At 26.3% G+C, this 14,021-nt stretch overlaps 1 protein-coding gene across 2 annotated transcripts in view; it reads left to right on the plus strand.

Annotated features, from left to right (window-relative positions):
• Window positions 1-14,021, plus strand: part of LOC107440285 (transforming growth factor beta regulator 1) — a 43,990-nt gene that overhangs the window by 1,396 nt on the left and 28,573 nt on the right. For both annotated transcript variants that reach the window (XM_016053164.4, XM_016053163.4), the window contains exons 2-6: window positions 123-167; window positions 4,504-4,571; window positions 8,549-8,619; window positions 9,148-9,267; window positions 12,481-12,547. In XM_016053164.4, coding sequence (XP_015908650.2) covers window positions 149-167; window positions 4,504-4,571; window positions 8,549-8,619; window positions 9,148-9,267; window positions 12,481-12,547 — 345 coding nt within the window. In that variant the 5' untranslated portion in view covers window positions 123-148. The remainder of the gene's footprint in view (window positions 1-122; window positions 168-4,503; window positions 4,572-8,548; window positions 8,620-9,147; window positions 9,268-12,480; window positions 12,548-14,021) is intronic.

Genomic DNA, 14,021 nt, shown 5'->3' on the forward strand with positions numbered 1-14,021 from the left:
TTAAATAAACAGAATCTAGAAAAGATTCTGTTGAACTTTCCAAAATTGTTATTAATGACATCTATTTGTGTACAATGTAGTTTTATTTTATATAAATATTTAGATTTACATGTTTTTTTCAGCTGAAGTAAAGCATAAATTATTTGGAATGAGAATGCCATCATCAGGTAACTTAATATTTTTTATTTCGAAAAGTAATTGTTATACTTTTAAGAATAAGTTTATTAAGTACATAAAATAATTATACATTAAAGTGTTCTTATCTTATTACTATTATTATGTTACTTTTTTTATCATTATGTAAATTACATTTCTAATCTGTTCTTCTCATTATTACCAGTTGGTTTAAGTTTCAATAGAAATTTTTTTTAAAGAATATTAATTATTGCAAACTAAACTTTTTTGTCGTTATTTTAGCATTATTAAAATTATTAACCTTTTTTCTATGCATTGTATTTTTTAATAACGCCCGGTGGCTGAGTGGTAGCGCTTCGCGCTGCCGTGCCACAGGTCCTTGGTTCGATCCTTGGGCCGGGCAAGGCCGACTCAGCCTTTCATCCCTTCAGTGGGTCGATAAAATGAGTACCAAGCATGCTTGGGAACTAACACTGGGGGTTCCGCGTTCGGCTGACCACCTGACCGGAACATATGCTCCTGCACCCCAGAGCCCAAGGTCAAGAAAACTGAGATGGGCACAGTCGGCCTTGGCCCTCTTAATGGGCTGTCGCGCCACTGAGTTAGTTAGTATTTTTTAATGAGAAAGAAGATAGAAAAATTATTAAAATTGAAAAATTGAAACCAACAAAGCAACAATCTTTCGTACAAGGCAACAATTAAACTAATAAGTACATTGAAACCACCATGGAACCAAGAAAACCTTTTTAACTTGTACAAAACTTAAATTTGCAATGAAACACAATGCAACGAGCTGCAGTTTATTAGATGGCAAAAGATTTAATTCATTGAAAAAGCTAAACAAAAATAAAGAAAATAGATGATGCTGTGATATTGTGTTTAAATGAAGATAAATGCTGTTGAAAAAATTCAAATTGTATTGGTATGTTTTTAGGAATTACTATTTTTTTTATCTAAGAATTGAATGATATATTACTATTATTTTCAAGATTAAATCTTGATGCTTTGGAATTTTGTTTCATTCATATAAATGTTGATTTCCTGGTTAACTACTCAAAATCCTTACCAACCTTAATAACACTTTGAAATACATTCTATCCAAATTCATTTGCCTTTCAAGTACTGTTTTTCAGATTTTGTTTTTCACATTTATTTTATTTTCCATTTATTGTGGCAAATTTTTTTCTTCTTTTAGTTATTTAATTTTTTTTTTGAATTTTTTTTTGCTTTATCCTTTTATACCTGGTGGATCTTGAGAATAGGCCCCCATATTTGAGCACTCAAAATATTTATACTTATTCCACTTAATTTATGAAGCAAATGAAGTATTTCAATTATGAACTTTATTATTTATAAAGCAACAGTCAATTGAATCCTTATATTGTGAAAGTTTAATTCATTCTTAATACAGTTACAGAAAACTCATTCTCTAATGCAGTTTCAGAAAACTCATTATCAATATTTATGATAAAGTCATCACAAAAAAATTTGACTTACTGTGTTTCCTTCAAATCAATAAACTGCAATTAAAATGATTTTATAACATTTAAATTTTTAAAGGTTCATTTTAAGCAAACAAGCTTCAAAATTAATAATTATTTTTTAAAAAAAATCACGTTTTGAAAAAATTTATTTTAAAGATTATTATTATTGGTACTTTGGGATTATCCCGTCAATGCTGGGAATATGCACAAATGCTTTGGCACCATCATAATAAAAAGCAATTTCCAGAATAAACTTTTTAAACACATTAAATTTGTGAAATATTAATAATAATAACAAAAATTTAAGTTTAAAAATGCGTAATAAAGTGTAATAAAAAGAGTAAAATCCTATAATTTTTTTATATATAATTACTCATTGAAATATTCTTGAATCTGACCAATTCTAAACATTATAAATCATTTCTGTGGCCAAAAATCCCTAATAGCTTTTAAAACGCAAACAATTGCCTTGCACTCTCTTCGGTGCTAAACAAATCCCAAATTCAAATAATTTTGCAGCAGTGTGAGATAACAGTGTATTTCAACTTGTTAAAGAAAACTAACTCGCTTAGTCAAGAAATACTCTGTAAATATGATAATATTTGCGGTTATTGGCGCAGAACCTACCTTTTGGCGATAATATCACGTTTGGTGAAAATGAACGACGAGATTATCCTAATGTACTTATTTATTAAATATATACGTGTGTGTGCGTCTGCCCATTGATGTTCTAAACTTATACATAAGCTGTATTGTTTTGACTTGGGGTAATTCCTGATCAAAAGATGCAAACATCTATTTTGTGAAAAGACTATTCAAAATAGAATTTTAATATTTAATGGAAATTTGACGCTATATGAGATGAGTCCTATGCCACCTTCTTTTGTTTGAAAATCTAATTAGAATTTAAAAGATTTTAAATTTTTAGTGATCAGGAATTACTCCTGGTCTTGATCATTTCTGGGGTAATTACTGATCACCAGTTTTTATTGCAAAGGGGCTGTTTAAAAATAATTATATAATGGTAATTAACAAATAAGACATGAAGATCAAACAAATAAACCAAAAAGATGTATTTAAGCAGCTAATAAAACGATTTATTTAAAAGCAAGAAGAAAGATTAACACTTTAAATTTTCAAAAATCTTTGCATCGTGCCATACATTTTAGGCAATCAGCCAACTCATTCTCATGTTCGGCTGAAATATAAGAGAGTTCCCACATGAGTTACTTTTGCTGGATTTTTTAACTTCATTAAAGGAAAGTGTAAAGTTAAGTAAGGTATGTCAACAGCTCTGGCAGCAGCTCTCACACTGAAATTTTCATTTTCAATCATTAAAAGAAATTCACTAATTTTGCTTTCTAGAAGCTTAGTATCCTTTTTAGGCTTATAATTTCTCACCATATTTATACTAGGCTAATTTATAAACTTAAAAATTATTCTAACAATGTACACACATAAAATTAAGATAGAAGCAAGGTAAGACAAACCAGAAATGGTGCAAATCAGAATACAGTCTTGTATACAGTTAAAAACAAATTTTGTGATGACAGTTAAAATATATTTTATAGTTGTTCCACTTAATAAATATGAACTGTTATTTAAGAAAAGACAATTAGCTATTTATAAGCTATTTTATATACTATTTATAAGAAGAAATGACAATGATCAGGAATTACCCCAGTGATCAATAATTACCCCATCTGTAGGGGGCAACATTTGATATAGTTTCCTATAATCAATTATAATGTTTACAGTAGATGTGAAACAATTAAACAAAAGCTTACACTACTTTTATATCAAAGAAAAAGAAAGTAACTCAAAATATTTATTATTAAGAGAAGGAGGGGGATCTTTGCAGAAATGTGCACATTTTGAAGCCCATTTTTGAAATGTAAAATACCGAAAGCAGTTTAAAAGATACTTATTTTGTTAGATTAAACAAAAAACTATTATAAGGTAAATATAGTTATACTTTAGTAAAGTGTACAAGCATTCTTGTCCATGTCACAAATTTAAAAAAAAAATGTTTTTTTTTTAAATAAAATTTAGGTGATCATTATTTACCCCAGAAACCGAGTGATCCTGAATTACCCCGGGTCACCCTATAGTTTAAAAAGCTCTTTTCTAACCTGACAGAAAACTACCTGAGGTGTTTTTGAGAAATATCTGTTACTAAAAACCTCTAAAGGAGAGTTAAAAAATTTTCAACTTGGAAGACAAAGTTAATCTTACGAATAATCCTAGAACTCTAAGCATAAAGAAAAAAAATGTCCTTATGAATTAATTGTCAGAGTAATTGCTAAATATCAAAAACCAGAACTAAAGATAAGTATTTAAGTTTAGCATCTAATAGGTTACAATTATGTGTAAGTCATCAGGGGTCTGTCCAGGCCGAATTTACTACCGTTTAGCGGTACCTTCACAAATTCAACTTTAGGAAAAACGGTAGTTTCACAAATTCAATTTTAGGAAAAACGGTAGTATCACAAAATACTTTTTCTTAAAATTTCATTTTTGTATCCCTTAAGAAACGATAAATCCATATTTTTCTGTTGATTTTTTAATATAATTTTTAATTTTTCACAAATTACGTCTAAATTTTCACAAAATAGGTACCTATCAGAAAAACCTAGACAGACCCCTGGTCATATCAGATTCAAGTTATTGCAAATTGAATGTACTTAACTTACTCACTTAATTCTATTGTTACCTTACTTACTAAAATAATATAAATTTTTTTTTTTTTAATGTGTTCTTTTTTTTTTACTTATGAAAAGCTTGGCAGTTCTTTTACTCTATCTTAAAAATGGTTTTGTGAAAATTCTTTTTAATTATTAATTTTTTTTCTTTTCATTTTTACTAATAAATGTTTAATTTTCAGAACCAGATACTCAAAACTATCATCAAAAGTATCGTAACCTGAAAAGAAAACTGAAGTTTTTAATATATGTAAGTAGCTAAAGCATTATTAGCTTAATAGTAAAATAATTTAAGAAAAATATTCAAACAATATGTGAAATTATAATAGCTCTAGTAAGGACAGGAAAATATAATTTCTGAATAAAGACACCCACTTAAAAATGGGTTTTATAGAAAGTTTTTTTTATTATTAATTACCCAGGTTTTTGGGGGCTGGTATGTGGATAAGCCCTAATTCAATTACAAATTCAGTTAAATTTTGGTATAAGGAAATATTAACTAATAGCTACCGGTTATTTTTAATGCAACTGTGCAAATTTTTTCAGTACTCTAAATGTTAAAATATGATTGGAATTAATAACAACTTTTATAGAACAAGGTCATTCTGAAATAAAATAAAGTTTTTTACATTTTTGAATAAAATTTTAGTTTATTAGTTTTGATAAAGTTGAGAAAAAAATGCATCCTTAAGCAGACTGTGAATTATAACTTTTCAGATAGATGTTTAGTTTTGTAAATTATAACTAAGTTAGTTTTTCTTCTTGCTCTATTTCTTTAGAGAATATTCTGCCCTAAACTTGTCTCAATTTTTGCCTGAACTACTACCTGAGGCCTGTTTTTGCGATAGATATTTATTTAATATTTATCCTATATTGATATTTATAAATTAACCTAACTTTTAGCCGAAATAAAACATTTGCGTATATAGATATTGACAGTGGTCTGGTCTTCTGACTTGATAACAATTTTATCTTAATTTCTAATGTATAACCTCATTGATAGTCATTTTTGTTATTTTTCTGCTGTTTCAAAACTTATTACACAAAAAAAAAAATTTATAATTTTAATTCATTTGAACGAAAGATTATTTGGGAAAATTTTGTACTTAAAATTGTACATACAAAGTGAAATGAATAGAAAAAAAATAATTTCCTAATCTGGTTTTAAAAAAGAGTAAATGACAAAAGATTGGAAAGATAAAACCTTATTTTACTGTGCCCTTATCACTACTGTTCATTTTTTAATAATCCTATTATTCTTTTGTTAAAAAAAAAAAAAAGAAATTATTTATTTATTTATTTTATTTTTTTTTAATATAAAATTCCATAATTCTGCTTATTTGAGCTTTCAAGTTATTCAGTTATTTTTTGTTTATAAATACAGCCGTAAGGTATAATATGATATAATACAACAAATGTTATTTGTAAATATGATTTTAATTTTTAATTAATGGTTACTGAATCATATTGAAAATCTAAAAGATGTATCAAATTTCTAAGTTTTTAATATTGAGAAGATTTGCCTCACCTGATTATGTGAATAATTAGTTTTAAAATTACAATTTAGGTGATAGCTTACATCATATCACTTGTCCAATGGTTTGTTACTTGCTGATATACATATATATCTACATGTATATTATATTATGTATAATGTTATTATTATGTATATTTATGTATTTTAATTATCAATATTTGTTATATAATATGGAAATAATATATATTCCAATCAGTTATAAATATTAAACCGTTATATCTCTAAATAAATAAACATGAGTTAATAGTATTTACCAGGTTTTTCCCATTTTCCCCATGGTTTTTACTGGTAAATACCTAATTTTTACCATGTCCTGGTCAAAACCGAGCCCTGCTTTTTTGAACTATTAATCTATGTACTTAGTTAGAAAATTTGATCATTAAAATACAAGTTATTTAAAATAATATCTTTTTATTTTGTGCATAAGAACAGATTCAACACACTTCATTGAGGGAAGATAGAAAGAATTTGTTATATACAGTAGGGAACCGATTATCCGGAACAATCGGGACCATTTTTCTGGTTTTCTGAATCGCTACAAAAAGCCGTTTTTTTATTGTTAAACCCAACTGAAAATAAAAAAATATTTAGAAATCTTAAAAAGAAGAAAAAACGATGAAGTAATACACTAATGATTATTTCTAAAATGATGGTAAAGTAAACATCTTTCAAAAAAGAAAGAAAAATCTTATGAGGAAAAGAATTTTTTTTTTAAATAGCAGGAAAATTTATCGAATTTCGTTCCGGTTTTTTGGTTTTCTGATTTCCGGATAACGGGTTCCGTACTGTACTTATTAAAGATGTTTTCTGAAAATAGAGCCAAAAGCAAGTTAGATGTTTATAATCAAATGTTAATAGTTGTTACTGACAAATTTTAATGGAAATCTATTTAAATAAAAAAAAATATGAAAATGATTTTGATCAATAGTAAATTATTGGACAAAAAATTTATGCAACTTTAAAAATAAATATTCTAAAAAATGAATATATGTAATGCTTATTAGTTCTAGTATACTTATTTTTTTTCACTTGACTTATGCATTGCAGTTTAATAATACAATACAGAACCCATTATCCGGAAATCAGAAAACCGGAATGAAATTCTATAAATTTTTCCGCAATTTTAAAAAAAAAAAATAATAATAATTTCCTCATAAGATTTTAGGATTTTTCTTTCTTTTTTGAAAGATGTTTACCTTACCATCATTTCTGAAATAATCATCAGTGTATTACCTCATCGTTTTTTCTTATTTTTAAGATTATTTCAAAAAAAAAATTTTTTTTTTTAGTTGGGTTTAACACTAAAAAAACGGCTTTTTGTAGCGATTCAGAAAACCGGAAAAATCAGTTGTCCGGAATAGCGATAGTCCCGATCGTTCTGGATAATCGGTTCTCTACTGTATCTTAATTCTTGATGAAATTTGAATTCAACTTTTAATTGTTATTAAATGTTTTTTTTTTTTTTTTTTTCATTTGTAAATTAAACAGAATTTTTGAAATATATCAGTATTTCAACTAGATCACTAGTGCCTGTGTTTTCTCAAAGTATGTATATATTTTTTTTTTCACATTTACAACTATTGCTGTTGGATTTTCTTTATGTTCCACAGCATATTACGTAGCATGTAAATTTTTCTTTGAGAATATTTCATGTTTTAATTTTTTATTAAATTTCTGAGAACATCTGCATAACATGATGCCTATGCATAATTAACATATTGAGTTTAATGCTTTTGTGTATTTTACATTAACTTATTGTTTCATATATTTTTTAAAGTGTAAGTATCTGTCTATATATATGTATGGATTATTTTTTGTAAATATTGTAAGAATATGTTAAAGAGGGCAACTATTTTTGAAGTCTTACCCCAGTGGCAGCCCTGTTTCTCTCATCCATAAAGAATTTAACATGTTTTACATTAGTTGTATGGTAACATCAAAGGAAATATGGTTTAAATAAGTCTTTGAAACTTTTTCTAAATTAAATAACTAATTTTTGGTCTCTATATTTGAATAAATGATCCAATGTGGACTTTACGATAGGCATTGAAATAACGTTGCATTAATGGAATAGGACTTCATGCATCGGTCACTGTAGTGGAAAGTCATAACTAAAGAGCGTAAACAATATTTAAAAATTATTTTAAAGCATTAATAATGATGTGTTCTACAAACATACTGCCATATTTACTATTTTAATAATGTTAAAAATATGTAAAATATACCTTCTAAAAATCCCTTCTTTTAATTCAATTAAATTTTTGTCTAATAAAATTTTTTCCTATTATTTAGTTCCAAATATAAATAGGATAATTATTTCTATTCCAGTAAGGAACTAAATATGGTGAGAATAGTATAGAAAATGTTATTAGTTTAAGCAATTCTTGGTTATATAAAAATTCTTTGGCCAACACCATCTCTCTTATTGTCTGAGTTTTAACTGAACAAAGGTTGCTGGCTGTGTATCTCAGTATTTTATGTTTTCCATCATCTAAAGCAGTTTTTCACATTTGATGTCTAAATCTTATGTATTTTTTAAAAACCTAATAAAAAGAGGAATCAAAGGAACATGTGTTATAATTTTATGATTACCTTAAAAGTTTTGCTGTTTTTTGTCTCTCATTTTTTATTATGCATATTAAAATAATTATTAATTTTATTTGTTAACTCTTCTCATTCTTCTCTTTTAGGAAAATGAATGTTTTCAAGATGAATTGAAAAAATCTCAAAGAAAATTGCTCAAAGTTTCCCGAGATAAAAGGTATTGGCTCTATTTTTCTTAGTATAATTATTAATTAAAAATCCCCAATGTTTATCTTTAAATATTGTGATTTAATTCATGCCTTAATTATTAATTGAATAAAAAAATATTTCAACAATTCTAGCTTTATCTTAATCAAAACTAATTTTGGAGTTTACTTTTAATAATTGACTGTCTCAACATTTTTTAAAATAATTAATTATTTTTAATAATTAATCTTCAAAATTTAACCATTTGAAATTAAATTAAGAATAAAACAAAGGTTTTCTTTAAAATGACAGTTAAAATTTTTTAGTTTTTTATCAATGTTAATTATGAGTGTGTTATGACCTGAAAAATTCCCGTTTATTTTGAAAATTTTTCATTATATTTTATCTTTCACCATTTTCCTGCTTGGGAGAAATAAATTTAACTTAATACCTGATTTGGGCTTAGAATTTTTGTCATGAATAAAAAATTAATGCACATTATGTTTTTATAAAAAGGATTATGGTTGTGTAATGACCATTGTTGTATATTCAAAAACAGCTTTCTGCTTGACCGATTACTGAGATATGAAACTGTTGAATCATCATCTACTGACTCGGAAGCCACTGTTTCAAGTGATTCTGACAGTGAGTTTAGAGCTGAACTTATGACCTTAAAAAAGTTAGTATTTTTTTAAAATCTTTATTATAACTATATTTTCAAATTTGATTTACAATTAAAAATACATCATTGATTCATTGTTATTAATGTCTTATTGTTATTGATTTGGATTACTTACTAAATGTAAACAACATCTCAACCTGTTAAGCCATACACTCTGTTAAAGTTTAGAAATAATCATTAAGATGTTAATTTAAATGTTAATTCCTGTTTTAATGTTCTATTTAATTAACTTTTCTAGTTATACAATTACACAGTAAATACAAAATAAATTGAGTTTTAGGAAACAATTATAAACATTTATAAAAATTAAGTTAAAATCTAATTATTTTGCCACATTATTATAAAAGATAATAACATAAATATACAAATGCACTAAATTTGGCACTTACCCAGCCTTTTTTTTATCATTAGAATTTTAACTCAATATAATATATGAAAAATTAATTTATTAAAACTAATAATACATTTTTTAGATAATACTTTAAAATATAAGAAATTGAGTCTGATTGTATGTGATTTAAAAGTCATCCTATTTTTACTATACAGTTCAAATTCGTAAAATCCAGATTAATTTTTAACTTAAGCTTATGGAAATGTCAAAGTATAAGCATGATTTTATTGTAAACCCATATTGTTTTTTCTTTGATTATTCTACTAATATCTCATGGTTTTTTAAATCTCAATAGATTAATGTGATATTACAATATGCAAATTCCAAGATGCGTTGAGATGAAAATTTTTCATATGTGTTAAATTGGTATATATTGAATCATAAATTGTTATAGTCTTGACTTTCAATTTTTGGGCAGTTATCACAATGCATTTCTGCGTGGTTTTTTAAGTCCTGATATTCAATTAAATCTTATTATTACAACTTTCAAATTTCAACAAAATGAAGTAATCACTTTTTGACTCGTTTGATTTCATCATAACTTCACTTGGGTTTTCAATTTTTTATCCAGCAATTCATGTTATGAATTACGACTTAGTTTTTTTAAACCACCCTATTTGTAATACACTCTTATTATGCCACATGAATTTTGAATAGTTTGTTTGAGTAATTACTTTTTTTTACACATTTTACTGTATTCGCAACAACTTCATTGTAAATTGATGCATCCTTAGCATTTGATTTCTCCTTAGTACTTGCTATGGATTTTTTAAAACCCCAATGTTTTTTTATAGTACAATAGTGTAATAACATGTGTATTTGAGTAGACACTTGATTTGTGACTATCTCATTGTCACAAATCAAGTGTGACTCTGGTCACTACCTGGTCTTCTTGATTGCTTTTCTAGCAGTTATATTTCCAAATGGTCTTTAAAGCTAATTTTTTAATATAATATTATGAAAAGCAAATTTTTGCACTTCGCCTCTAATATGAAATAAATTTAGCTCATTATTTTTCATCACAAATTTTAGAAGTTTCTAGATTTTAGAAATTCGTATTTTCAAGGTTTCCCTGTACTATAAATACTAAATATTTTTCCAATTTACCATTTTCTCTGATCTACACCGATAGATATATAGTTTTATTATAATTTGAGTTCATTTTAGGTATTTGTTTTTAGATCCTACATAACTTTTGGTTACACTTCATAATTTTAATTGTTTGCAAATACAGTGAATCATTGGTTAAGCAGACATTCTTGGGACGGAAAAAATTGTCCATTTATGAGAGTTATCCGCTTACGGGAAGGAGAGCATTTAAGACGTCATTTCAGCTTGTGGGGTCTCATAACCTGTGTGATCCAGAGGAAAAAATCAAAAGATGTTGCTATCCGAATGAGCAATATCATTTTCTCTCCTTTTTTTGCAAAGATAAGGCAAATTTAACGGAGAAAGTTTGATTCGTTAGTAGTGAAATAGCTTAACAATATTTTTTGTTATTGATGATGCAAAAAATTTACATGCTTTAAAAATGGTGAGAAATTACATATTTTTTCCCTTGGAATTTAAAGCAGATTTTTTTTTTCTTCAAATTCATGTGGCATCCGATTTGAAGAGATGGAAAATAACTTTTCAGGGTGAAAATGACTGTCCGTTTCCAATTACAGGAGTGTCCGCTTTGCGTAGAATGTATCGAATGGTTTACTCATAGAAGATTCGCGGGAATTAAAAATATGTCCATAGTGAGAGGCGTCCGTTTTGTAGGAGTGTCCATAACATAAGGTTTCACTGTATTAATATCCTACTATTCAAAAAATTTCATTATCTTTATTCATTATTATTTATTTCATTATCTTTATGTATACTAGTTTTATGAATCAGTACAAAAAATGGATGCATGCAATTATTTCCAACAAAAACACAAAAAGTAAAAATAATACTAAGGGGTACAAATTTTCAATCTATTTCCCGTCTAACTTATTAAGAGCAAATTATTCTGATGGCAAATATGTTTTTTCAAATTAAATTTGAATTACTTGATTAATCCTAAAAAATGAAGCAGCTGCGATTTATAAAACTGACCCAAATTTTTACTGACATTCATAATATAATTTTTGCTTTTAAACCTGTATTGTCAACTAATCCAAATCTATACTTTTTTGCACCTATTTATAAACTCCTTGGTCCAAAGGTTATTTCAGGTCAAAAATTATTTTTAATAGGTATTTATTATTTTGTTTATTATTAAATACTTTTTGATTTAAAATCAATAAAAATTAAGAAATTAAAAGTAAAACAAACTATATTCTGTGTGTAATATCGAAATGCAAAAAATAAATAAATAAAATTTAAAAAAATCAATTCCAAAAAAAACAGTAAAAATAGCATTATAAGCCAAAGAAATCTTTGCCTATCTTTCAACTAAATTACTTGAATCATATTATTTAGATTGTGCCCTTTTCCTCTGAGTCAAAAATTAGAACCCACAGAAAAAAACTGCATATTTAAAAAGAAAAAAGTTTTATGAATGATTATTTAACTTAAATTATTGTGCAATAACTTGCTAACAGATGTGCTTCTCAAATCATTGAGTACATTAAAGTATCATGAATTTATTGCATCCTGGAGCATTAATTTCAAATTGTTAATCATACGTTATTCAGTGTATTTTATTTTATTTTGCTAATCATGACGATGCCTGCTTTTTTTTTAAATTAATTTATTGGAAATTTGCTGTCTCTCTTATAAACCTTCATATCAATTCAGAAATTATTTCAATTGTTCTTAATATTTAAAGAATTCATTATATTTAATAATAGGAAAAGAACTTCAGTAAATACTGAAAATCAAGACACTGGTGCCGGATCCTCAACGGCTAATAATGTTGTGAGTAAACTATGTTTTCAATATGTGTTTGGTCTTGCATTATGTATTGAAATGTTTTTATGATTGCTTCTTTAAATTTTAGGGATAATTAGACTTTTAAATAAAAAAAATTTCTTTAAATCATTAACTTGATTGCAATTATAACTCTAATTAAGCTTTCTGCTGTTTCCTTGAATTTTCTGTTATAATCTTGTCTGTGAGTTAACTTATCTTTGAATCTTTCAACTAAGGAACATAAAACATTTTATTTTTTAAACATTAGGCATAAGTATAACTTGTTGTAATGTTGTCCATTTAAAGCTTAAATAAAAGTCTTAAGAAATTCCTAAGAAAAAAAGAAGTAAAAAATGTAGTCTCTAGCCAAATAAGAAGCTACAGGGGTCTGTCTAGGCCAGATTTACTACAGTTTAGCGGTACCTTCACAAATTCAACTTTAGAAGAAACGGTAGTTTCACAAAGTACTTTTTCTTAAAATTTTATTTTTGTATCCCATAAAAAATGATAAATTCATATTTTTGTGTTGATTTTTTAATATAAATTTTAATTTTCACAAATTATGTCTAAATTTTCACAAAATGGGTACCTTTCAGAAAAACCTAAACAGACCCCTGAGCTAATATGAAACATTTAACCCTGCATTTTCTCTCTCAAAGGGATTACATTTTTTATGTAAACACAAGTTTCGTGATAAAATTATTATTATTTTTTATTCATTTTATTATTATTATTTATTTATTTGCCATTTAAATCTAGTGTAAATTAGTGTCAGTTGTTGCTCTTCTGCCCCAAAATTTTACTTTAATCAACCCCATATGCATCGTCGGATTTATTCAGTTTTCTTAAGACAGTGGTACGTCCGATTTAACTTCTGAATCAAATTTTATTTATAGCGCTGTGTTCTTTCATTACTTGAGTACATTTTGGGCAGTTAATCCGATCCTTAAAGCTTTGGTCATTTCATGGTTAAAAATTCATGTTTTTTTTTTTTTAATGTATACATTAGTATGTAATGTGCTTAAAAATTACAATTTTAAATTATGATCAATATAATAAACATTTATCCCATCCTCTATTAAATGATAGAATAGAGTAAAAAACATTTCTAACAAAATAAATTTATTATCAAATAATGCACCCAAGCAGTTATTTTTTTTTTAAAAAATATAATTGCCCTGAAAATAAAAGCATTCATCATATAGTTAAAAAGCTTTTAAATATTTGTCTCAAATAAGCATTGCAGTTAATGATGTCAGATTTTCAGGATAGGTCTTTATATTCCTTATTGGTCTGGAAGCTTTGACTTCTACACCAGACTAACAAAAAGTCAACCCTATGTTGGTTTATTTGTCCTCCACCAATATCAGATAGACTTAAAATTATTTCCTTTCTTCAGAAGGCTTAAGCTTCCAGACTATCAAGAAGTTAATCGATATTTAGGTCCATCTCACATAGTTAACGTAAGCTATTTTTTATA

This window comes from Parasteatoda tepidariorum, chromosome 3, assembly GCF_043381705.1.
Source record: "Parasteatoda tepidariorum isolate YZ-2023 chromosome 3, CAS_Ptep_4.0, whole genome shotgun sequence".
Taxonomy (NCBI): Eukaryota; Metazoa; Arthropoda; class Arachnida; order Araneae; family Theridiidae; genus Parasteatoda; species Parasteatoda tepidariorum.